Here is a 26,626-nt window from a genome sequence, read left to right on the forward strand (position 1 = left end):
ATCGAGTCCAACCCCCTGCTCAAGGCAGGAATCCACCCTAAAGCATCCCTGACAGATGGTTGTCCAGCTGCCTCTTGAAGGCCTCTAGTGTGGGAGAGCCCACAACCTCCCCAGGTAACTGATTCCATTGTCGTACTGCTCTAACAGTCAGGAAGTTTTTCCTGATGTCCACATGGAATCTGGCTTCCTTTAACTTGAGCCCGTTATTCCGTGTCCTGCACTCTGGGAGGATTGTTTTAAATTTTGTGAATTTATATCACTATGCTGTATTTTATTTGATGAATTGTTGTAAGCCACCCATAGAGCTTCGTCTAAAAAATATAGAAATATTTTTTCTATATTTGCACAGCAGCAGGAGCTGCTCTATCAGCCATAGCTCTATGGTGCCGCCCCCCCTCCTGTCCCTTGGGGCGCTCACCAAGGAGGCGCCACGTTCGCTCAGGAGCCGGAAGTATCGACGCAGTTCCGTAGAGTTCTGAGAATTGCAACTTTGCAGACAAGGCTGCAAAGAGCTGGAGCTGGTTGGAGCAGCAGCAGGAATGTGGAAAAAGGAGCGGACAGCAGAGAAAAAGCAGGATACAAGAGGCATTGCAATGGCCATTTCAGGATCTGGTGACCTTTGAGGAGGTGGCGGTGTATTTCACCTACGGGGAGTGGGTTCTCCAGGATCCAGGCCAAAGAGCTCTGTACGAGGAGGTCATGTTGGAGAATTACCAGAATTTGGCTTTTCTAGAAATGCCCAAACCTGACCTCATCTTCCGGCTGCGTGAGAGAGGAGGCGTGTTCAGAGGAGGGCAACCAGGATGATCAGGGGTCTGGAAACAAAGCCCTATGAAGAGAGACTGAAAGAACTGGGCATGTTTAGCCTAGAGAAGAGAAGATTGAGGGGAGACATGATAGCACTCTTCAAGGACTTGAAAGATTGTCACACAGAGGACGGCCAGGATCTCTTCTTGATCCTCCCAGAGTGCAGGACACGGAGTTAAAGGAAGCCAGATTCCAGCTGGACATCAGGAAAAACTTCCTGACTGTTAGAGCAGTACGACAATGGAATCAGTTGCCTGGAGAGGTGGTTGGCTCTCCCACACTAGAGGCCTTCAAGAGGCAGCTGGACAACCACCTGTCAGGGATGCTTTAGGGGGGATTCCTGCATTGAGCAGGGGGTTGGACTCGATGGCCTTGTAGGCCCCTTCCAACTCTGCTATTCTATGATTCTATGACTCTAAGATCCATTTGTCCCTGGTGCTGAGGAAGAGGAGAGATCAACAGGTGCTGCACAAGACAATGAGAATTATGGGAAGCCACCTGAGATATCATTGCAAGCAATCACACACAAAGGGCAATAAAGGGAGGCGTGGAAATCGAAGGAGATCCGGAGAGGACATGGGAACCAAGTCAGAGACGAGGAGCAGGAAACCCTCCACTTCTCATCTCCTGATACCACATGATGGCTTCAAAAGGCAGAGTGTCCAGACTGTGGGAAAATATTCTCAAGTAAATCAGCCTTAAAGAGACATCGCAGAATCCACACAGGGGGGAAACCGTACAAATGCCTGGTGTGTGGAAAAACATTCAGTTGAATCCATCACCTTGCGCGACATTGAAGTAGCCAAGCGGAGCATAAACCATATAAGTGCGTACAGTGCGAAAAGAGTTTCTGTAATAGTAGTACCCTTAACGCCCATCAAAGGATTCACACAAGAGAGAGGCCAGGCCATATAAATGTTCTGAGTGTGGTAAAATCTTCTGTGATGGAGGGACTCTCTTCGCGCATGAAAGAAACCACACAGGGGAGAAGCCATACAAATGTGTGGAGTGTGGGAAAAGCTTCAGTGGTAGGTTCACCCTTACTTTGCATCAAAGAATTCACAGAGGTGAAAAACCATTTCTGTGTACGGAGTGTGGAAAAAGCTTCCTAACCTTTATCAACATAAATGTATTCACAGAAGGCAGACACCACAGCAATGAATTTCAATCCTGTTGTTTTTCTGCTTTTTTATGTTTTTCAACACTGTTTTTAACTTTTGTAAACCGCCCAGAGAGCTTCGGCTATGGGGCGGTGCAGAAATGCAATAAATAAATAATGGCAAGCGCGTCAGGGCAGAGACTTCCCTGCCTGCCTTCAGCTGCTCTGCCCCATCCTGACAGTCGGAATTGGCTGCCTGCCACGGGGCAACACGGGAGAACGCGCAGGCTGGCTGGGTGCTGGAGTGGAGCGAGCGAGCGGCACTTTGCCCATGCTCAGAGGCACTCCGGCGCGCCTTGCGCAACCGAAACCCGCTGCGCAGGTTCCTCTTGGGCGAGCCGCTTCGTGGGCTCCGCCCGTGCGCTCCCGGCTCCAGCAGCCCTCCGGCTCGGCTGCTCCTTCGGCCGCTCCGCCGCCGCCCCCGGGCGGCCATGGGGATCGTCAGGCTGGCCGAACTGCTCAAGGACGAGGCGCCGGACGCCGTGAGCTCCGTCCGCCTGGAGAAGTACCGCGGTGAGCGCCCTGCACGCCCCCGGCGGCCCCAACCCGTGGGTGGGGAGGCGCCCGCTGCGACCCAGCGGGAGGGGCGCGCCCATCGCAGCCCCAGGGAGGGAGGGCGAGGGGGGGTCCAAGCGAGTAGCCCCCACTCGTGTCAAAAGCGTCGAGCTGGCCGATCTACGCTGGCAACTCGCGTTTTTTCCTGGAGGAAGGCGCAGATGCGCGACGAGGGGGCGGCCTCTCTGAGCATATACAGAGCGCCTTTCTTTCTAGCCGTTCCTATAGGTCCCTTCCCCACATGCGCAAAGCACGCCCGGCTCTGGCCGCGGGGTGCGGGGTGCGGGGGGGGGAGCTGTGCTGCGCGTCCCGGGTGGGTGCGCTGCCCGAATTTGGGGGGGACGGGAATGAAGTATCTGGGTGAGCGCTGAGGAAGTGGGTCTGCCTGGGAGCCGGGCGCAGGACGTGCAGCCTGGATGAGGAGGGAGCCCTGAGTAGGGCGAGGCATCTCCAGCAGCCGTCCCTGGGAGGGTTGGGAAGAGAGGACAGCACAGCTCCCAGGGATGTGCAAGCGGAGGCCTCTGCAGGACTGCCTAGGAGTAAGCCCACTGAACCCCATAGGACTTACTTCCACCTAAACGTGCACAGGGTCAAGATTGCGGTGCTTCAGTACTACAAAACTACACTTAAAAATGATAGAATAGCAGAGTTGGAAGGGGCCTATAAGGCCATCGAGTCCAACCCCCTGCTCAATGCAGGAATCCATCCTAAAGCATACCTGACAGATGGCTGTCCAGCTGCCTCTTGAAGGCCTCTAGTGTGGGAGAGCCCACAACCTCCCTAGGTAACTGGTTCCAATGTCGTAGTGCTCTAACAGTCAGGAAGTTTTTCCTGATGTCCAGCCGGAATCTGGCTTCCTTTAACTTGAGCCCGTTATTCCGTGTCCTGCACTCTGGGAGGATGGAGAAGAGATCCTGGCCCTCCTCTGTGGGACAACCTTTTAAGTATTTGAAGAGTGCTCTCATGTCTCCCCTCCATCTTCTCTTCTCCAGGCTAAACATGCCCAGTTCTTTCAGTCTCTCCTCATAGGGCTTTGTTTCCAGATCCCTGATCATCCTGGTTGCCCTCCTCTGAACACGCTCCAGCTTGTTCAGAGGAGGGCAACCAGGATAATAATATCCAGATGAATTCATCTAACAAACAAACAAAACCCTGCCCTCTTTGGTTTCCTGTTTCTAACATGGTTTCTAATACCCCCATTCCAGTCGTAACAGAACATTGAAAAAGGAGCCAAATCTGCACTTTCCCCAATGCTGTTTACCCTCTTGGGGCACAAGTTGGGCAGGGCGGCTCCTCTCCAGAAGGTCAGCAGCCTCCTTAGTCTGTTGCAGCAAAAACAGGAACGTATGAACAACAGGCGCTCGCCTTAACCAGAAGTTAAACAGTGAGTGGCTACAAAGTTAAGGAAATAATGAAACAATAAACTTATAGCAAAAACAATCTAGAAAGAGTAAAATGTGGAACACTTTTTAGAAGCATACACACACAGATAATAAGCATACAGATAACAGTAATACAGTAATAAGCCTGCTCTACAATATCTGTAAGTGAAGGCCAATAAGTGAAGGCAGCAAAAACAGGAACCAGTCGTATCTTACTTGCAATACTTCTGTATTGCTTAATATGATATAGGAACATCGGAAGTTGCCTTATATTGAGTCAGGCCAAAGGACCATCCAGCCCAGTATTGTCAACACTGACTAGCAGCAGCTGCCCTGGGTTTCAGGCAGGAATCTTTCCTCACCCTGCCTGGAGAAGCCCCAGATCAAACCGGGGACCTTTCTGCCTGCAAAGCAGAGGCCCTGTCACCCTGAGCTATGGCCCCTTCCATAGAACATCTCTAAGCTGTTTTCTCTAAAATAACATTTCATACAATATAAAAACTATTTAAAAAACAACTGCTTGTTCATCCCTGGCTGATGGCTCTTTGGCCCCTATGTGAACAGAGTTCTAGACTAGATGGACCCTTGGTCTGATCCAGCATCAGGGCTCTTCTTATGTTCTTATGGCTGGGAATTGTGGGAGTTGCAGTCCGACACAGCTGGAGGGAGGCTGCCTTAAAGACAATGGACGTTGGTATAGGTTATAGCGGCCACTGTTTGCCTAGAGCTCTGGATCACTTAACATAGATGGATCACCCCATTTTTTAACCATGCTGTCCCATCCACAGCTGGGTGGCTAAACAGTGGTCAGGACAGCTGGGAGCAGGTGCGTGCCACTTTCCTTGGGACAGCAGGAAGAGATGGAGAGTACACCTCTAACTTTGGGGCAGTTCCTGGAGTGGGGTGGTTTTGAAGGAAGCTGGATGGCTTCCAGGAGGGATAAAACAGGAAGTGGGATGGTCCGGGTGGCCTCTGTTACGTCCACCTGAGAAGGCGTGGGGTGGGTCGGGGCTCCCAGTCCCAGCCTACTTTGAGCATGGCTTGAAGGGCAACGGCCTTTGTCTTCTCTCTTCCCTCTCGCTTGGCTCAGGCCAAGTGGTGGCCCTAGATGCCTCCGTGGCCATTTACCAGTTCCTCACAGCGATGCCAAAGATCTCCAACCGCCACGGGGAAAATATCAGGTGAGCAATTGCAAGGGGAGGGTAGAGCAGCTTCCTCTCTCTGTTGCTTTAAGCAGGGGGGGGGGTTCCCAAGGCCATCCGCATTGCCCCAGGCTAGTGGTCCAGTTGTGGCTTTGAAGGTGGCCACAGCGGGGGCCTTGCCCACAAGGTGGGCAGGCCTCGTCATGCCCCTTTGCCTGGTCCATTCCCACGGCAGTGAAGCATGGGGACATCAGCTGAGCTTGTCCATCACAGCTCTCCCTGCACGCCACACCCTGCATGACCTCCGTCCCACATCTCCTGGCGTTCCCTCTTCCTCCCGTGGCTCCACTTTGCCCGGCCTTACTCCACGGCCCACTGCTCATGGTCCCGCATTCTATTTCAGTGCTCTGCAAGGGCTGTTTTACCGGACGATGCATCTCCTCGAAAACGGCATCAAGCCCTTGTTTGTGTTTGACGGGAAGCCCCCGGACCTCAAACAGACGGTGGTTCGTAAGAGAGAATCCCTGGGTTGTCTGGAGGGCTGGGGTGGTGGTGGTGTTCTATTGACTGATTTATCATATTTATAGACTGCCCTTCATTACTGTATTTCTTCGATTCTAAGACACACTTTTTCCCCATATAAACATCTCTAAAAATGGGGTGCATCTTAGAATCGCAGGGGTGATTATTATTCTTAGAATCAAAGCTTTTTTTCCTGTTGGTGATACTGAAATTAGTGTGTGTCTTACAATCGATGGCGTCTTACAATCAAAGAAATATGGGGGGCGGAGCTTGGCAGCCATGGCGGTGGCAGGTTTCTTCTGAGGCTCTGAGCGGCGTTGCCGGAAAAAGCAATTATCTATTTTTTAATGGGCATAAATCTTTGAGCAAACGACAGGAAATGATTATAAAAGCTATCGGAGCTGGAAAGTGTTGAGAAGAGCCGATGGGATGAGGTGAGCTTGACGGAATGTCTTTATAAACTGCAGAGGCAAAACCGAAAGTAAAGTAACATGATTGATGTCGCAGTTTGAAAAGAAAGAACTTATGCTTGTTAGACGTTGATCTGATTTACAGCGATCCTCACTTCTCATCCTTTATCTTAAGTTGGAAAGATTGAAATACTGGCTTTGAAGTTGTTTGCTGTAATCTTTGTAAAGTGGAAAGTGGAAGCTGTTTGCGGTGTGCCGAGAAGGGGGGGGGTGAAGGGGAAGAAACAGCATTCTGTGAGGGAGATGTGGGATTTTGAGAAACTGTGAATGATTGGATCTGATCCCCTCTAGTGAATGCTGTTGTGAACTGAATATATTTCCTCCCCCTCGGGAAGAAGGTGGTGTGTTTGGCACATAGAAGAGAAGCCAGTAAAAGTTGCTAAGGAAGTGGGGGCTCTAAGATTTATGCCCTACTCAGAAGGGTCCTATGTCCAACATTAAAAAAAAGATTAAGAAGTGGGAAAAGTTGAATATACAAAAAAAGAAACCTTCAAATCATAATTTAACCCACCTCTCCCACCTGGAAGATACAGCCCCTGGAACAGACCAGGAAGACGAAGTTATAGACCCAGTTTCTTTGGATACAGTACCAAATAAAGAAAAGAATATGGCTGAAGGGGGAAAAGCAATGGACAGCAACTTTCCCTCCCTAGCAGAAATTAAGGCAGTTATTGTAGAGAATAATATCATCATTTTTAAAAAAATGGATCTGCAAATGAATGAATTTAGACAACAAATGCGTGTTCTTTCGGATAAGACCGCAGAAAACTCGGATAAGATCAAAGAGATAGAGGCAAAAGCGGAATTGGACCAGAAGAAGCAAGAGGCTTTTGAAAAATCAACAAATATTCAATTTAAGGAATGGGAATTACGTCTGATCGCCTTGGAAGACCAATCTCGTAGATCTTCAATTCGAATAAAGCAGCTGAAGCAGATACAAGGAGAAGATCTTAGAGAAATCATTCTGAACTGGTTCAAAGAGCTGATGCCTGACATACCAATAGATGGATCGGATCTGGACCGAGTCCACCGCGTGGGGGGGCAAAACTACAAAGGGACTAGAGATATTTTGGTGAAATTTGGTAACTATTATAAAAAAGAGCAAATCATGAAAGAATTGAGATCTTTGACCCAGTTACAATATAAAGGCAAAGCAGTGCAAATTTATAATGATCTTTCTCAACATACATTAAATTGGAGACGGAGTATTAAACCAATAACTGGAATGTTAATGCAGAACAAAATTCCATACGCATGGGGTTACCCGGTTTTCTTAAGATTTACATATGGGAGGAGGGAACACAGAGTAACCTCATTGGATCAAGGTAAAGAATTGCTGAAGAGGCTGGGTCTGGATGGGGAAGCAAATGGGGCTGGAGTGGGTGGGGGAGGGAATGAGGCTGGGACATCTGGAGAGTAAGAGAATTGTTAATTATGTTTGGAGATAATTGCAAATAGAAATGCTAATATAGAAACCTGCCGGCCAGGCGCAGCACTGCCTCCCCCCCCCTTTAAAGTAGATGGCTGGAGTACTAGACTCACGGGGATATGGGGGGGGGGATTAGAGTGGGGGGGTGGGGAGGGGGGGAAGGTAGGAGAGGAGGGATTGGGGTAGGAGGGTGGGGGTTTTATGTATGGAGTTTGTTTTTTTATGTAAGCAAGTTTGAACTGCTGAGCACAAGGGATCGGAAGAGATTTCAAAAGGGTGATTATGGATAAAAAGATAAAGGTATCAACACTCAATGTTAAAGGTTTGGGGGCAGTCGTGAAAAGGAAGAGAATAGAACAAATGCTTAATAAAGAGGGATCAGATATTATAATGGTCCAAGAGACACACCAAGGCTCCGAGAATTCGAATATGATAAAATTAAAGTGGTTAGCCTATTATGAAAAGTCATTAGGGACATCGAAAAAAAATGGAGTGGCCACTTTGATTTCAAAAAAAAGTGGGTTTATATTAGAAGAAGTAAAAAAGGATGATAAGGGCAGATATCTTATGTTAAAAGGTAAAATTGAGGGAAAGGTCTATACTTTGATTAATGTTTATGCCCCAAATGAGAGGCATAGAGAGTTTTTTATAAAGTTGTTTAAAGAAATAGAAGAATTTAAGGAGGGGTATGCTATATTAGCTGGGGATTTTAATATGGTTATGGATAATAAACGGGACAGGTCAAATCCCACTAATGCTGAAAAGAGGAACAATATGACTATATTGAATAAATTAGTAAAAGAAAATGATTATTTAGATTCGTGGCGTTTACTTAACGGGAATAGGCCTGGATTTTCATACTTTTCCCCAGTTCATCATACATACTCCAGGATAGATTATATATTTGTTTCAAAAGATTTTGCAACGAGGATCTGTAAAATGGAAATGGGGGTAATAAAAGTAACTGATCATGCCTTGTTAAGTCTAGAATTTACAGTTAAGAAAGATTATAAAGAGGCATATAGATGGAAGCTGAATACAAAGATATTGAAATATAATAAAATAGTAGATAAAATTCGGAAGGAACTGTCGGAGTCATGGGAAATTAATGAAAAAGGAGGAACAGCTGGGTCAGTCATTTGGGACACCATGAAGGCTGTAGCAAGAGGAATCTGTATTAGAGAAACATGTAGTTTAAAAAGACAACAACGTGCAGAACAGGAAAAGTTAGAGATAGAAATTAAAAACTTGGAGGAAAGATATTGGCGAGTTAAAGATAAATATAAATTAGTGGAAATACAAGCTAAGAAGAAACAATTAGAAAATTTAAATATAGAAGAGATTCAAAAGAATTTAATGTATATGAAAAGGGAATATTTTGAAAACAGTGATAAGAACTCGAGGTTGCTTGCCAAGCTCACACAAAAAGAAAAAGGGAGGAATGGGATAGAAACGTTGAAAGATAGCCGAGGGAATTATTGTCATGCAATGAAAGCTAAAATAAAAATTTTTCAGGAATTCTATCAGGAATTGTATAAGGGTAAAGAAAGTCAACAAGAAAAGGTGGAGGAGTATATTGGAAGGTTTATAAAGAAGGGAATAAAATTAGAATATAAGGAGTTAATGGAGTCAGTAATAACTCAAAGAGAAGTTGAAGAGGTTATTGATAAGTTAAAAGTTGGTAAATCACCGGGAGCAGATGGTTTGGGTCCAGAATATTATAAGGTCTTCAAAGACTGTTTAGTTCCAAAATTAATGGAACTTTATAATAGGATATTATCAGGAGAGAAGATACCTGAATCATGGGAACATTCAGTGATAATTCTGATCCCAAAACCAGATAAAGATTTGACTAATCCCGATTCTTATAGACCTATTTCTTTAATAAATCAGGATGCTAAAATTTTTACATCTATTATGGCCAAACGGCTAAATAAATTTTTGGCAGAATATATAGGAGCAGATCAATGTGGGTTTGTGGTAGGAAGGCATATGCATAATTTAGTGGGTAGAGTTTTAAATGTAATAAATGTAATTAAAAAAGCAAATATTAAGGCAGGTATTATGGCATTAGATATTTTTAAAGCTTTTGATTGTGTGAGCTGGCAGGCACTAAAGAGTATTATAGATAAATTGGGATTTGGAAATAAATTTAAAAATGTAATAGAACAGCTATATTCCCAAAATACGGCGGTAGTGGTGGTAAATGACGGACTTACTGAAAAGATACAACTAGCCAGAGGAACAAGACAAGGATGTCCGCTCTCGCCGGTCCTGTTTGTAATGGTTATGGAAGTTTTGGCGAAGGCACTAAGGGAGGATGAAGAGTTAGAAGGAATTGGAGAGGTAAGGGAAATAAAGTTAAACATGTTTGCGGATGACACTTTATTGACCATTAAGAATCCATTAAGAAAGTTAGAAAGAATTAAATATCAGTTGAGGGAATTTGAGGAAATTACAGGGTTAAAAATAAATTGGTCTAAATCAGAGATGATGTTGTTTAACTATACCAAGAAGGAAGAAAAGGATTGGGAATTTAAGGGAATGGAATTGAAAGTTAAGAATGAGATTAAATATTTGGGAATTAAAATTACAAAAAATTTAGAGAATCTTGAAAAGGAAAATTTAACGAGGTTAAAGAAAGAGGTATTAGAGAAATTGGAGAAATATAAAAGATTAAATTTATCTTGGTTCGGAAGAATAGCCTTAATAAAAATGAAGATATTAGCTAAAATTAATTTTGTATTTAGAATGTTACCTATAAAAATATCAGAAACCGAGATAAAAAGTTGGCAAAATATTATTAATAAATATTGTAATGGAGAAAAGAGAGCAAGAGTGAATAAAAATAATTGGTACCTAAGCCAAAAAAAGGGGGGAATGGGTCTCCCAAACATAAAATTATACTACGTAGCAAATAGATTAAGACATGTTGTAGAAGCAATTATGGGAGTAGGAGATTTATATTGGATGGAAGAAAAAACCATAAATAAGGTAGAGATGAATTTGGAGAATGTTTTTTTTAAAGACGGAGGAAGAAAGTGGGTTGGAAGTATAGATAATCCACTCCTGAGGACTCAATGGGAAATTTGGAGTAAATTTAAAGGGAAGCTGCTTCCGAGCAACTCTCCCTTAGCACCGATAATAATGTTAAAGAATTTCCCAGAGGATCTAAAGGGTAGATTATGTAAAATATTAAAAGAGAAAAATAAAATAAGATTAAAGGATTGGGTAAGAGATATTAAAACAAGAGAGGATATGGAAAATTTGTTAAAGGAGAAGAAGCTATCTTGGCTAGAATATGGTCAATTAGAGCAATGGAATAAAAAGTGGATTAAAGATAATAGAATGTGCAGAAAGATGACGAGGTTTGAAGAATTAGTAGTAAGTAAGGAGGAAGGGAAAGGAGGGAGTATAGTTTCAAAAGGATTAATGAGTGAAATATATAAAATATTGTTAGAGAAGGAGTTTAGAGAGAATACAGAGAAAATGGTTTGGGAATCAGATTTGAAGATACAAATAGGGCGACAGAGCTGGGAGGGACTATGGAAACAAAGAGTGTTGAGAAGTTTATCAGTAAGAATAAAGGAGAATTATTTTAAAATCCTATGGAGGTGGTACCTAACCCCGGTTAGATTGAATAAGATAAGTGATCAACATTCAGCAAATTGTTGGAGAGGTTGTGGGGAAAAAGGAACGTATTTACATATGTGGTGGCAATGCAAATATGTACAAAGATTATGGAAGATGGTGTTCTCAGAAATTGAAGAAATAGTGGGAATGAAAATAGAACAAACACCAAAAATAGCATTGCTGTCACTATTTGAAGATATAAAGTGTGGAAAAGGAACTATAGAGCTGATATCGAATTTGTTGGTTGCAGCACGACTGATGGTAGCTAGGAACTGGAAGGTCCAAGGGGAATATACTATTGAGGAATGGTACAAAGAAGTATGGGACATAGCCATTAATGATAAACTGACATGTAATATTAAGTGGAGAAAAGGCGTAACTAAAATAAATGAGTTCGAAGGAATTTGGAAACAGTTCCTAGTGTTTGTGTTTACTAAGGGAAGTGGGAAACCACCAGCAGAAGAAACGATTAGATTTTGGACTCAAGAATGATCCCGAGGTGGGGGGTGCACTTTTATGTTAAGAACGAAGATGTTGTAGTATGATAAGGTATATGTAATAGTTTTTGATATTTGTACTCAACAATCATTCAATATGTATGCAGCAGATATTTGATGTTTTTCTTTTTCTTATTGTGTTTTGTTTCAGTTATATTTTGGTAATGTTTATCTATGTTTATATAGTGTTGAAAATGAATAAAAATTTTAAAAAAAAACAATCAAAGAAATATGGTACTAAATCATAGGTCCATATTAAAAATTCATTAAAACAAAAGTTAAAACAGATTTGATGGTACAGATAGGGCAACAGAGTTGGGAGGGAATATGGAGACATCAGCTGAGTGTTGAGAAACATGTTGGTGAGTGTTGAGAAACATGTCGGTGAGAATTAAAGAAAATTATTATAAAATTATATGGAGGTGGTATCTAACCCCAGTGAGATTAAATAAAATAAATAAGCTGTATTCAGCAAATTGTTGGAGAGGTTGTGGGGAAAAAGGAACGTATTTACATATGTGGTGGGAATGTGAATATGTACAAAAATTGTGGAAAATGGTGTTTAATGAGATAAAAGAAATTGTTGGAATGGAGATTGAAGAGACACCTAGTGTGGCATTACTATCATTATATGGAGATTTAAAGTGTAATAAAGAAATTAAAGAATTGATAACAAATTTGCTGACAGCAGCGAGATTAATTATATCTAGGAACTGGAAGGTTCAAGGAGATTATCGTACTGAAGAATGGTATAAGGAAATCTGGGATATTGCCATTAATGATAAATTGACATGTAATATAAAAGTAAGAAGAGGCATAACAAATACGAATGAATTTGAGGGAATTTGGAAACAGTTCCTGGTATATGTGTTCTCTAAGGGAAGTGGAAAACCACCACCAGAAGAAGTAATGAGATTTTGGAAGCAGGAATAGATCCCAAAGGGTGAAGGGGAGCAATTGTAATGTTTGATTATGAATAATGATAAATTACAAATGTTAACAGTTGAGCAAATCTATGTAATTTTTTTTCTTTTTTCCTTTTTTTTCTCTTCGATTGATTGTTTTAATGTGATGTTGATGTATTTTAATTTGTGTTAATAAAAATTATAACAAAACAAAAAACAAAAACAAAAACAAACAAAAGTTAAAATGTGGCAGCCGGCAGGGGAGCAATGGCGGAAGGTTGGGGGGATAGAGGTCTCTCCGGGAAAGGGCGCAGGGTTCCCTAGTGACTAGCAGGCCACACAGGCAGAGAAGGACTGAGAACCCCGGGGCAGTGGGAAAGGAGCTCTCTAACGCTGGTTTCCCTCTGCAGTTGGCCAAACGAGCAGCGGTCTCTGGAGCCAGGAAAAGAGCTGCAGGTAAGAGGGTTCAGGACTCTCCCAGGTGCCTCTGCGGAGGGAGCTGTTGTGTCTCAACGATTGAAGGTGTTGTGATGGGACAACGACCCAACCCCACCCCACCCCACCCCTGACCCTGTTCCTGCTCCCTTTCAGATTCTGCCACGGGTGAGCCTACACATCGGCTCCCGAGACGAGACTGTGAGACCCTTCTGGGTTATTTGGGGGTTCCCTGTGTGCAGGTAACAACTGGGTGTCCTTTTTCTGCCAGAGAAGGGTGGGGCAAACACATCCCCAGGAAGGGCTGTTTTCCCTTTTTGTAGGTTCCTATGTGGAGAAGTTAGTCACCACCCAGAGAGCTTCAGCTATTGGATGGTATAGAAAATAATAATAATAATAATAATAATAATAATAATAATAATAATAATAATAGTGATGGAAGCCTGGAACAGACTGTTTCCTGCCTTGGTGGCAGAACACTCTTCTTTGATGCTGGAGCCTTCATGTGGTCAGGGCAGTTTGTGAAAAAGCCAGCGTCCAGCTTCAGCAGTACTCCCAGGGCTTTGCTCTCCTGGGTCAGCAGCTGTTGGAGAGGAGAGCGTTTCCTGCCAGGGTCCAGGGAGCAAGCTGCTGAGTGATTCATTCTTGGTTGCTTCTGAGGCTTACCCTGCTTATGTGTGAGTAGACATGCTGCTCATGCTTTCTTCTGAGTAGACAGGCCGAGGTCTTGGTGTTTTGATTCTATTTGAAAGACCTGTTGAGTGATACAGCCCTCCTTACTGCTGAGTAGGTTTAAAAATGGTAATAAATACACCTTGGTCCCACCCACTTTGCCTTTGGTGCTGCCCTAGGGTGACCATATGGAAAGGAGGACCGGGCTCCTGTATCTTTAACTGTTGTATAGAAAAGGGAATTTCAGCAGGCGTCCTTAGTATGCATGCAGCACCTGGTGAAGTTCCTTCTTCACCACAACAGTTAAAGCTCAGGTGACCTCAGTGGCATGGAGTGCCTTTTACAAACTCTGGTTGGTGGCCCAGCTACGCCCCTATCTGGACAGGGATAACCTGGCTTCAGTTGTTCATGCTCTGGTAACCTCCAAGTTAGATTACTGCAATGCCCTCTACATGGGGCAGCCTTTGAAGACGGTTTGGAAGCTGCAGCTCGTTCAAAATGCAGCGGCCAGATTGATTTCGGGAACCAGAAGGTTCGACCGTATAACACCTGCACTGGCTGCCTGTATGTTTCCAAACCCAATTCAAGGTGCTGGTTTTGACCTATAAAGCCTTACACGGCTTGGGACCACAATACCTGACGGAACGCCTCTCCTGACGTGAATATACCCAGTCACTACGTTCAACATCTAAGGTCCTCCTCTGGGTGCCTACTCCAAGAGAGGCTTGGAGTGTAGCAACGAGGGACAGGGCCTTTTCAGTGGTGGCCCCCAGACTCTGGAATGATCTCCCTGACGAGGCTGACCTGGCGCCAACGCTGCTATCTTTCCAGTGCCGGGTTAAGACTTTCCTCTTTGCCCAGGCATATGGCAGCACATCTTAATCACCCACATGTTTATTTTTAATGGTTTTTAATGCTTTATGTATGTATGTTCTGCATTTTAGAATTTTAAATTTTGTATATTCGTTTCTATCTTAATTTTAGAATTTCTGTAAACCGCCCAGAGAGCTCTAGCTATGGGGGCGGTATATAAGTGTAATAAATAAATAAAACAAATAAATAAAGCTGCAGGAGCCCTGCCCTCAATTGCATCTGGTCACTCTAGTATAGCTCCTGCAGCTTTAACTGTTGTGATGGAATTTCACCAGGTGCTGCATGCATGCAAAGGACACCTGCTGGGTTAGAATATTGGGCATTAAAAACAGAACTTTTGTGTGTGTCTAATAAAGTATGTTCCTATACTTGCACTACCGGGGGCTTCTTTCCCTCCTTTTGTCTGGGTCTTAGGCTCCAGCTGAGGCAGAAGCTACTTGCGCAGCTCTGGTGAAGTCCGGGCACGCGTCCTGCACAGCCACAGAAGACATGGACGCCTTGCCTTTCGGGAGCGTGCTGCTGCTCCGCCATCTCAACGCTAAGAATGGGTGAGCTTGCCAGACATGAGTTTATTTGTTCCAAGGCTCAGCCTTGGAACATGAGAAGAAATCACATAATCCCTGGGCATGTACAGAGTGCCTTTCTCTCACGCCTGAGTAACCACAACCAGATCCCACAGATCTGAGGAAGAGGGAGAGGTTTCCAGATCAGATTGTGTAGCTTCCAAGCACATTTCAGCCTCAGGATCTCTAATTTTAGGAGAAAATCACTGAGCATGGTGGTGTTACAGGTGAGCGGTCAAGGCATGTTGGGGACACAGCTGAGGTGACGAAGGTGAAAGAAGAAAGTGCAAAAGCTGGGTTGCAGTTAAACCTCAAAAAACCCAAGATTATGGCAATCAGCTTGATTGATAACTGGCAAATGGAGGGAGAAAACGTGGAGGCAGTGACAGACTTTGTATTTCTGGGCGCAAAGATTACTGCAGACGCTGACTGCAGCCAGGAAATCAGAAGACGTTTACTTCTTGGGAGGAGAGCAATGACAAATCTTGATAAAATAGTTAAGAGCAGAGACTCCACACTGACAACAAAGGTCCGCAGAGTTAAAGCAGTGGTATTCCCCGTAGTAACCTATGGCTGCGAGAGCTGGACCATAAGGAAAGCTGAGCGAAGGAAGATAGATGCTTTTGAACTGTGGTGTTGGAGTGCCTTGGACTGCAAGAAGATCAAATGGAAACATATGTGAATATACCCGGTCACTACGTTCACCATCTAAGGTCCCCCTCCGGATGCCTACTCCGAGAGAGGCTCGGAGTGTGGCAACGAGGGACAGGGCCTTTTCGGTGGTGGCCCCCAGACTATGGAAAAATCTCCCTGACGAGGTTCGCCTGGTGCCAACGCTGCTATCTTTCTGGCGCCAGGTTAAGACTTTCCTCTTTGCCCAGGCATATGGCAGCACATCTTAATCACCCACATGATTACTTTTTAAACAGTTTTTAATGCTTTATGTGTATATGTTCTGTGTTTTAAAATTTTAAATTTTGTGTACTTGTTTTTATCTCAATTTTAGAATTTCTGTAAACCGCCCAGAGAGCCCTGGCTATGGGAGTGGTATATAAGTGTAATAAATAAATAAAAAAGTGAAGCAACCAGCAAAAACAAGTGGGGGGGGAGGGGGGAGGAAGACTCCAAGCCTGCTGAATACGGGGAAGCCCTTTGCGTCAAGGGGGTAGTGTGGAGACAAAACGGGGTGCGTTTTGATCTGGTCCCCTCTGGTAACATCTCCTCTTGAGCTGGTGAATGCAACAGGGAATTGGGCTCTTGAGCCAAGGCTCAACCCTCTGGAACAAGCCACGGAATAGGGATTTCCTTGGCTGGCTGTTGCAGGGTAGAGGGGAGGCACGCAGGGGGTCTCTGCTGCTTTCCCCGAGATAAAAAAACGCTCCTCTGTGGTTTGTTCTGCTTTTTCTAGTGACTTGGAAGAGATCTCCTTGCCCGTGGTTCTGCAAAAACTAAGCATGACTCAGGAGCAGGTGAGGGGGCCTCAGGGTGCTGGACTCCTTTTCTTCTCCCGCCCTCCCAAAATGGCCCCTTTGTTCCTCTCCGCTCCTGGACCGGCTGTTGTTTCTCCATCTCTACATGTTTTGATGTAAGGTAGGGATGCGAAGTGTGCCATTCTGCAGATGTCATTGGACTGCAACTCCCATCATCCTTCACGGTTGTCTATGCTGGCTAGGGCTGACGGGAGATGCAGTCCGACACCATCTGGAGGGCCACATGTACCCTCCCCCTTGTGCAAGGACCGGCCTTGTCAATGCTTCAAGCTGCTGGCGTTGCAGCTCACCAACACCGGTTTTCGGGAGGCGGGTTGGTCCAGGATGTCTCAGGCCGAGATCGACAATGGCCACGATTCACGAGGTGAATCCCCCTTGTTGGCTGGCCTTCCGTGCATCTCTTTGTGGATGGGAGACCGGAGCAGACACAAGGCTCCGTCTCGGGTCCTCTCACGTCCCCCCTTTTGTACGTTCTCGCTCTGGGCCGGCTGAGCCGTTCCTTTGAAATGAATCCTCAGATTTACGCACGTGGCACCCAATGACGTTGCTTTGCTCCCACTTTGTCACCTGCCCTTATCTGCAGCGTTGCTTCATTGTCGCCTGCAGTTTCCTCCTGGAATTCCACAGACTGGGAGCAGGGTGCAGGGAGGGGGTCACGGCAGGACTAGGACTGGGCGATAACCTGATCTCTTCTCCCTCCAGCATTGAGCAGGGGGTTGGACTCGATGGCCTTGTAGGCCCCTTCCAACTCTGCTATTCTATGATTCTATGAAGCTAGATTCCAGTTGGTCATCAGGAAAAACTTCCTGACTGTTAGAGCAGTACAACAATGGAATCAGTGACCTAGGGAGGTTGTGGGCTCTCCCACACTAGAGGCCTTCAAGAGGCAGCTGGACAACCCTCTGTCAGGGATGCTTTAGGGTGGATTCCTGCATTGAGCAGGGGGTTGGACTGAATGGTCTTGTAGGACCCTTCCAACTCTGCTATTCTATGATTCTATGATTCTCCCTCCTCGCGCCTGGCATCCCCTCCCCTCCCTTCCCCGCCCGGCTTCCCTTTCCCAAATGCAGTTTGTGGACCTCTGCATCCTGCTGGGCTGTGATTACTGTGGAAAGATCTCCAAACTGGGCCCCAAAAAGGCCCTGAAGCTGATGCAGCAACACGGGACCATCGAGGAGATTCTGCAGCACACCAGCCGTGAGGTACCAGGGGTCGTGTCTTTCCTTCCTCGTAAGCCCCACAACCTCCATCCTCCCCCTTGGCCAGTGTCAGCTGTGATAAGGATGTGGGGTTTTTTTTTTTGCAGAAGTCTGTGGGGCACGGGCCCACTTTATTAGCCCCACTCCTATGCTTTTAACAGCCCGAATCACAGAACTTCACCTTGTGAAGCCAGTGAATACCTCAGGGGGTTGGACTCGATGGCCTTATGGGCCCCTTCCAACTCTACTATTCTATGATTCTATGATTGTTCCTAGCATGGAGATGAAATGATGGGAAAAGCTTCACTGGACCCATCGCTGTGCATCAGGGTGTCTAAATGACAGACATAGAAACCTTCCTAGGATGGAAGCTCTAAAGCAATGGGGGGCCACCACAGAAAAGGCCCTCCCTCTAGTAGCCACCTGTCTAGCTTCACATGTGGAAGGGGGAAACTGAAAAAGGGCCTTCGTCGCTGGTTTTAATTGACAGGTTCCTGAGGTGGTCATTTAGCCCAACCTGTTGCCCTCCAGCCAGGTTGGATTGCAGTCAGGAACGATTGGCGTTTCAGTCCAACCCAGCTGGAGGGCACCCAGCTGGAGGGCACCATGTTGGGGAAGGCTAATTTAGCCACTCCTGGCCCTAGGCAGGCGGAGGGGTGAAGGACGCGGATCGTTCCCTCCCGCTGGTGACTGTTCAAGTCCTGACGGTGTTCTTCTTGGCAGAAACATCCGCTGCCGGACAGGTGGGCCCTGGAGGAGACGCGACGGCTCTTTCTGCAGCCAGAGGTGGCCGAGCCGGGCCAGGTGGTGCTGGAATGGAGAGAGCCCGATGAGGAGGGGCTGGTGCAGTTCCTGTCTCACGAGAAGCACATGAAGTGAGTGCGGCCTCCCTGGGCCTGGCCAGTGAGGCGGGGCCTGGGCAGGTGCTGGGGTGGCTTTGGGCAGGGTGGGCCGTCGCTTCCTTGCCCAGGCCGCGGCTGGTCTTGCCAACACCTTCTCAGTACGGAGGCCGCGGCGGGGATTCTTTCTCTGCCGCCCCTCCCTCCCCCCCGCACTTTTGACTCCATTTGCATCTGACCGCCTTGCTCCTGTTCCCAGTGCATCACTTATTTAGCACTCGCCATGTGCCAGGGGCTGTGCATAAATGAGGGTGTCACATGTGGAGGAGCCCAAAAGGGCAGGTTCCTTTGGTTCGCTGAGTGGCGGTCAAAGACTCCCAAGACACCATTTCTCTCATCTTGGAAAAGTTTTATGACGAGCAGCCTGCAGTGCTGCAAGGTGGCAAACCCTAGGGCAGCCTTCCTCAACCTGGGGCGCTCCAGATGTGTTGGACTACAACTCCCAGAATGCCCCAGCCTGGGGCATTCTGGGAGTTGTAGTCCAACACATCTGGAGCGCCCCAGGTTGAGGAAGGCTGCCCTAGAGAATCTGAAGGACTGCCCACTAGTTGCAGACAAAGCTAAGATACTTATAGGGTAACATCCTCAGAAGCAACAACAGAACTTCCTCATATAATAAACCAATCATAATACAGTTTTGCAATGCAGTAACCAATGATAGACAAGGCATTTATGCATTTGCAGAGTGCAGATAATTCTAAGACTAGAAAAACAACACGTAGATGGGTATTGCAATCCTGGAACATCTGTTCCTTTGTGGTTACTACCCTTCCTGTCCTCGCCGGAGGCTCACACTCTGACTAATATGTCAACATTTGTTGGTTGAGCAAGTGTTACTCAATATATTTTCGGCTACAGTTTGGGTCAAATTGCTATAGAACTTAATTTCTAATAGAAAGGCCTTACATCAAAACAGGGTGGGCACAGATAAAATAGCCCATTCACACATTTCCTCGACACACAGACCCGGAGTCCTTCACGGTGCAGGTCAGATGGACAAGGCGAGAATGAAGGCGAGAAGCTCAGGAATGAAAACATGGCTAATGAGGGCCGGGAAGGGGGGGGGGGAGGTCGGCTGGGAGCAAGGTGCGGCTGCCTGCCTGGGCTGGCTTCGAAGGTTCTTGAAAAGAGGGGGGCGGCTGTGACTAGCAGGAGGCGGCGGCTGTCCCTGGCAGAGGAGGCCGCAGGCTAGAAGGCAGAGAGAGGAAAGTGGGGAACTGAGATGAGAAGGCTGGTGGTGAATTGGCTGGTGGTGAACAGGGGACAGAGTAAAGGGGAGAATTTTGGCAATGGCGTCTTAACCGCCCCCCTTCCCTGACAGCCCCTCTGGTGGGGGAAGTTGCACCCAGTTTCCCTTCTCTGAAAGCCCAGGCGCTCTCTTCCTTGCAAACACAGGGAGGAAAGGCTGAAACCTCTGCTGCTCTTGACCCATCTGTGTTGTTCAGCTGGCCAGGGGGAAGTGGGGCTGTGGAGGGGCGGGGCTGAGAAAGATGGGTGGAGCCCAGGAGAAAGCAGGGGGCTGGGGGCTGGCAGGGAGGCTTGCATGGCTGCATTTGCCCCAAATGATGTAGCTGCTGGACTTGATGAAAGTTTGACTCGAACCAGCCCGTCTTTTCCTTCTTCCTTAAAATGGCCTGCTTTTTAAGAGGGTTCAGTCTCCTTCCAGAATGCTTTGAAATGCAACAGCCACTAGAACACACGTCTTCTGGTGCCACAGGAGCAGTGTGCACGTTGCTGTGGCTTGGATGTGACTCGTTTGACAGGAGCCACCACTTGAAATAGGACACGGAGGTCTTTGCACAACGTGGCCCAATCCTTGAAAAAGCTCCATCTCCTGGCTTTCCCATCCATTTCCCTTGTTTGCTAGTTTTGCTGCTGCCTTGAGCCTTTGACCTGAGCCCCTCTTTCACAGAGAGAGCCGGATTCGCGGCCGGATGAAAAAGTGGCGAGAGACCCGCCTGAAGCAAGCCCAAACCCAGTCGCCTGGCCCCGTGACGAAGGGCGGCCGAGGGCGGAAGCAGCGCGTGACTGACTTCTTCCAGGTCAAGAAACGTCAAGCCAAGGTGAGAGAAGAGAGCGTCTTTCCTCCTCTGCAAGTCAAAAGAGTTTTTTTCCAAACTGGGTGTTGGGAAAGAGAATGGAAGATGGGATTCAGTGTCAGCGCAAAGTAATGCACAAGGTGGGGCTGAATATCCTAACTGCCCATGTAATGGCGTATTTTTTTAAAAAAAATATTTTTATTTATTTATTTATTTATTACATTTCTATACCGCCCAATAGCCGGAGCTCTCTGGGTGGTTCACAAAAATTAAAAACATTCAAAGTATAAAATAACAGTATAAAACCATAACATAAAATACAATATAAAAGCTCAACCAGAGAAAAACAGCAGCAATGCAAAATTACAAATTTAAAACACAAAGTTAAAATTTATTTATAGACTGTTAAAATGCTGGGAGAATAAAAAGGTCTTCACCTGGCGTCTAAAAGCATATAATGTAGGTGCCAAGCGAACTCCTTAGGGAGCTCATTCCACAGCCGGGGTGCCACAGCAGAGAAGGCCCTCCTCCTAGTAGCCACCTGCCTCACTTCCTTTGTCAGGGGCTCCCGGAGAAGGACCCCTGGGGATGACCTTAGGGTCCGGGCAGGTACATATGGGAGGAGGCAGATAACCTGGCCCCAAGTCTTGAGACTGAAAGAACTGGGCATGTTTAGCCTGGAGAAGAGAAGATTGAGGGGAGACATGAGAGCACTCTTCAAATACTTAAAAGGTTGTCATACAGAGGAGGGCCAGGATCTCTTCTCAATCCTCCCAGAGTGCAGGACACGGAATAACGGGCTCAAGTTAAAGGAAGCCAGATTCCAGCTGGACATCAGGAAAAACTTCCAGACTGTAAGAGAAGTACGGCAATGGAACCCCTGACCTAGGGAGGTTGTGGGCTCTCCCACACTAGAGGCATTCGAGAGGCAGCTGGACAACCCTCTGTCAGGGATGCTTTAAGGTGGATTCCTGCATTGAGCAGGGGGTTGGACTCAATGGCCTTATAGGTCCCTTCCAACTCTACTATTCTATGATTCTATGAAACAATTGTTTGTTTGTTTATTTATTTATTTATTTATTTATTACATTTATATGCTGCCCCATAGCCAAAGCTCTCTGGGCGGTTTACAAAAGTTAAAAACAATGAACCTTAAAAAGTATACAAGATTTTATACCATCAAAAACATAAACAGTATAAAAATAACAGTATCCATTTAAAAACAACAGTTCTGGGGTCCATTAACAAACAAACTTAGCATTGTTAAATGCCTGGGAGAAAAGTCTTGACCTGGTGCCGAAAAGATTACAATGTTGGCACCAGGCGAGCCCCATCGGGGAGATCATTCCATAATTGGGGGGGGGCACCACTGAAAAGGCTCTCTCCCTTGGTGCCATCTTCCGAGTTTCTTCAGAGTAGGCACTTGGAAGAGGACCTTAGATGTTGAGCGCAGTGTACGGGTAGGTTCATGTCGGGAGAGGCGTTCCGTCAGGTATTGTGGTCCCAAGCCATGTAATTGTTCCCTGCAGAAAGCCTTGTTGGCAAAGTTGAGCTGGGCTATGTGCCCCTAATTTTGACTGGCCATTCCTCTCTGCAGGCACCCAGTACCCAGCCTCGCAGGAAGAGGCAGAAGAAAGCCCAGCAGCAGTCCTTTCTCTGTGGCTTGCAACCTCTGCATGCTGGCCAGGCCCTGGACATCCAAGCCCACCCAGGTCCCAAAACAGCGGCCTGCAGGGATGACGCACCTGAAGTTAATGAAGGGGGCGGAGCCTGTGAGTTCTGAGGGTCCCTCAAGACAAGCCACTCAAGCGTGGGACCCTACAACTGGAGGCAGATGTGTTTCTGCCAACAGAAGACTGCGCTTGTTTTAAAGGCATAGTTTCCTTCCACCCAATTTGGTTTCTCTTTCCTTCCCCCCCACCCCTAGGAGCTACCCAAAATTAACCTCCAGCTTTGTTAATATAAAAACTGCTACGTCTCTCTTTATCATCGTTCTCTGCGTACCAAGCAGCCTGGGCATTTCGCCTAAGGTTGGAGACAAATCTGAAAAACAACTGGATTTTAATTTTTTTTAAATGTGGAGAACAGGTTTCCATTACATGCTTCTTTGTCCCAAGACTCCGAGGAATAACCTGAAACCTGCATAACACCAGGCTGAACCTAATTTATTGAAGTCCTCATTTCTTCTTGCTTGCGAGTCCCTGGCTGACAGCTGGTCGGCCACTGTGTGAACAGAGTGCTGGACTCTGTTGTAGCTTGCAATCTACAACAATTCCAAGATCCTTCTCGTTTGTAGTATTGCTGAGCCAAGTATCCCCCATCTTGAAACCAAATGCACAGTTACAAGATGGGGGACACTTGGCTCAGCAATACTACAAACGAGAAAGATCTTGGAATTGTTGTAGATCACAAGCTGAATATGAGCCAATAGTGCAATATGGCTGCAAGAAAGGCAAATGCTATTTTGGGCTGAATTAATAGAAGTATAGCTTCCAAATCACGTGAGGTACTGGTTCCTCTCTATTCGGCCCTGGTTAGGCCTCATCTAGAGTATTGCGTTCAGTTCTGGGCTCCACAATTCAAGAAGGACACAAACAAGCTGGAGCGTGTTCAGAGGAGGGCAACCAGGATGATCAGGGGTCTAGAAACAAAGCCCTATGAAGAGAGACTGAAAGAACTGGGCCTGTTTAGCCTGGAGAAGAGAAGATGGAGGGGAGACATGATAGCACTCTTCAAAGACTTGAAAGGTTGTCACACAGAGGAGGACCAGGATCCCTTCTCGATCCACCCAGAGTGCAGGACACGGAATAACGGGCTCAAGTTAAAGGAAGCCAGATTCCAGATGGACATCAGGAAAAACTTCCTGACTGTTAGAGCAGTACGACAATGGAACCAGTTACCTAGGGAGGTTGTGGGCTCTCCCACACCAGAGGCCTCCAAGAGGCAGCTGGACAACCATCTGTCAGGGATGCTTTAGGGTGGATTCTTGCATTGAGACGGGGGTTGGACTCGATGGCCTTATAGGTTCCTTCCAACTCTACTATTCTATGATTCTATGAAACAATTTGTTTGTTTGTTTATTTATTTATTACATTTATATGCTGCCCCGTAGCCAAAGCTCTCTGGGTGGTTTACAAAAGTTAAAAACATTCCAATTATTGTGTTATTGTAATATAGTACCCAACGCCACTATTGTTAAACTACTATGAGATACATCAGCCTTTTTATAACTTTTGTATAATTGTAAATAAATGGGTTTCTTGTTGATCATCTCTCTTCACTAGTGTGTTGGGTAGTTGCATGCTTTCAGGCACCTTATATATTACTCCTTTTCATAGGGTCACCCTACTTGAAAGAATTTTAAAAACCAGCTTGTCTCAATAAAGTTCCTGCCTTTCTTCTTTTCCAGGGGAGAATTGCAGTTTGGGGGAGAACACTATCACAACTGAGGCCTTGCAGTGGGAGGGTTGCAATAAGGGACTTACTTCCACAAAATGAACAGTCACTTAGCTGGCTTTTAAAGTCAGGTAGCTACCAGGAGCAGGGCCTTCTCCGCTGTGGCACCCCGGCTGTGGAATGAGCTCCCTAAGGACGTTCGCCTGGCACCTACACTATATTCTTTTAGACGCCAGGTGAAGACCTTTTTATCTTCTTACCATTTTAACAGTTAAGCAATTTAATTTTAACTTTGCTGTTTTAATTTTAAATCTGTAGTAATTTCTGCATTGCTGCTTGATTTTATCTTGGTTGTGTCATTATATTGTATTTTATATTATGCTTTTATGCTGTTGGTTTTATATTTTGAACGTTTTTTATGGTTTAAATTTTTGTAAACCGCCCAAAGAGCTTTGGATATAAAACTGCAATAAATAAATAATTAAATAAGGCCCAGTCGGATGCCAGAAGGCCCATCAACAGATACTCTCCAGGGCAGAAGACCTCTGAATTGCAAGGAGCTATGGGGAGGGTGTTGGCTGCAGGCCTCTTTGTGTGCCATGTGCCACCTTCCAAGAAGTGTTGGAAGCCGCATGCTGGACTGGATGAATTCTAGCAGGAAAGAGACCTTTGGGTGGATTCTGCTAATCCCATGCACAGAATCGCCAAGTTCTTTCCCCACAGGGATCCTGCACCTTTTAACACCTGAATGACAGGAGTTGGTAGTGGCTCCCATGGGGCTCTGGTGGTGTGGTATCGCTTGGGCATAGGGACCACATATCACAGGTGGAGGAAAGTGCATTTTGTGTGCAAGCAAAGGGAAGCTTTGCCACACTGGCTGATGGATAATAATAATAATAATAATAATTAATAATAATAATAATTTGTTTCCCGCCTCTGCCTCTGGATCAAGGCGGGGTACAACACAAAGAAAAACACCATAAAATACATACAACTAATTCAAACATTTAAAGCCAGTGCATCATTAAAAGCAGCACACTATTAAAAAAAGGCATCTTAAAATTCAACTGGATAGGCCTGCCGGAAGAGATCAGTCTTTATGGCTTTCTTAAATTCTGGAAGACTGTTAAGTTGACGAATCTCTCCCGGCAGCCCAGTTCCATCCTTGCACAAGTGCCCATCTATGGGAGGAGCAGCTGTTGCCAAGGATGTGGCAACGGCCTCTGCTCTACTGCCAAGTAGAAATAGTGGGCTGCCCCTCTCAGAGACTGCATACTGGGTTGCAAACCACAGAAGCATGGAATTACACACACACACACACACACACACACACACACACACACACTGTATACAGATTCCTTGCAATGCCCCAGAGAGACTGCAAAGGAGTCTATGGGGTGTGTGTGTGTGTGTGTGTGTGTGTGTGTGTGTGTGTGGAATTGTGCCACTCCAGCAGGGCCATAGAGGCCTCTCAGGTGGCCGCCTAGAGCGCCAAGCTACGAGGGGCGCCGGGCACAGCGCAGCACTCATGCGCGTTGGCTGTGAGCCGCCCGGCCTGAGGATTCAGCTGGGCCTGGGTGGGCGAGATGCTGGGGTGGGGGTGGGGCAGCTCCACGTTTGGACTTCGGAAGGCGCTGGAAGAGAGAGAGAGAGAGAGAGAATGTATGGGTGCATGGGATGCATGGGGTCTTTGAGTGAAGGCATGTGTTCATGCGTGTTTGTTTGGAGTCAGTGATGCTGAGTGTGTGCGTGCGCACGTGTGTGAGTTGGGGGGATGATTTGGAGGTGATATTCCTATTAAATAATGCATTTTAGATCCATAGACGTTCCTTTCCAATTTGTTTGCTATAATTGGCATGACGTATTTCTTGCACTTTAAAATAAATTTAGCAGTTTCAAGTTTTGTGCTTCTTATTTTTTCCAGGAAACATCTGTTCTTAAAAATCAAAGTTGGCATCTTTGGGGGGCGTGGGGGAGGGGGCGGTGAAAGTAGCTCACCTTGCCTAGGGCGCAAAATAGTCCGGCACCGCCCCTGCCCTCCAGACTGTTTAGCCTACAACTACCATCAGCTCTAGCCAGCAGTCCTAATGGTGAGGGCTGGTGGGAGAGGTAGACCCAAACCACCCTGGGTCTCTACCTTGGTGGTCTCTACAACCCCCCCATCACCACCACCCCCCGCTCAAGCAAAGCACGTGTTTGGCATGCAGGGGGTTGCAGTCCCTTCGGGGCGGGGGCCAGCAGCTCGCTCTTCCGGAGCCCGCCTGCCTTGGCTGCGCATCCGCGGCCCTGGCGGAGGAGCCGCCGCCCCCCAGCGGCCCGGCCGCCTCTCTGCGCCCCGTGGGGCGTCGTGCTGCCTGCAGGCGGCGGGGAGGCCCGAGGGGGCGCGCTCGACGGGCGCTGGCTGGCCGGCCGGCCCCGCGCATCAGGCTGCGGACGCGGAGGGCGCGCCCGGCCCGCGGCACCCCGCACCCGGCATCGCCCGCGCCCGAGCAGGAGGCGGGGGCCGCGGAGCAGGCGCGCGCGCGAGAGAGAGCGAGAGGGAGCCCGGCCAGCCGCCCC

The 26,626-nt window shown here is 46.8% G+C and overlaps 1 protein-coding gene across 3 annotated transcripts; it reads left to right on the forward strand.

Annotated features, from left to right (window-relative positions):
• Positions 1–596: 596 nt before the first annotated feature.
• LOC134401899 (probable flap endonuclease 1 homolog) lies at positions 597–25,373 on the forward strand. 3 transcript variants are annotated; one of them, XM_063131239.1, is made up of 12 exons: positions 597–627; positions 4,994–5,084; positions 5,449–5,551; positions 12,912–12,957; positions 13,093–13,178; positions 14,896–15,029; positions 16,453–16,513; positions 17,605–17,736; positions 18,457–18,608; positions 20,545–20,695; positions 22,269–22,443; positions 24,081–25,373. In XM_063131239.1, exons 2-12 carry the CDS (start codon positions 5,047–5,049, stop codon positions 24,167–24,169), a joined length of 1,167 nt encoding a protein of 388 aa, XP_062987309.1. In that variant the 5' UTR covers positions 597–627; positions 4,994–5,046; the 3' UTR covers positions 24,170–25,373. The 3 variants fall into 3 exon arrangements, with proteins under 3 accessions (XP_062987309.1, XP_062987308.1, XP_062987310.1); XM_063131238.1 differs by lacking the exon at positions 597–627 and adding an exon at positions 2,236–2,479; XM_063131240.1 differs by lacking the exon at positions 597–627 and adding an exon at positions 3,017–3,060.
• Positions 25,374–26,626: the final 1,253 nt, after the last annotated feature.

Source organism: Elgaria multicarinata, chromosome 7 (genome assembly GCF_023053635.1).
Source record: "Elgaria multicarinata webbii isolate HBS135686 ecotype San Diego chromosome 7, rElgMul1.1.pri, whole genome shotgun sequence".
NCBI classification, from domain to species: domain Eukaryota; kingdom Metazoa; phylum Chordata; class Lepidosauria; order Squamata; family Anguidae; genus Elgaria; species Elgaria multicarinata.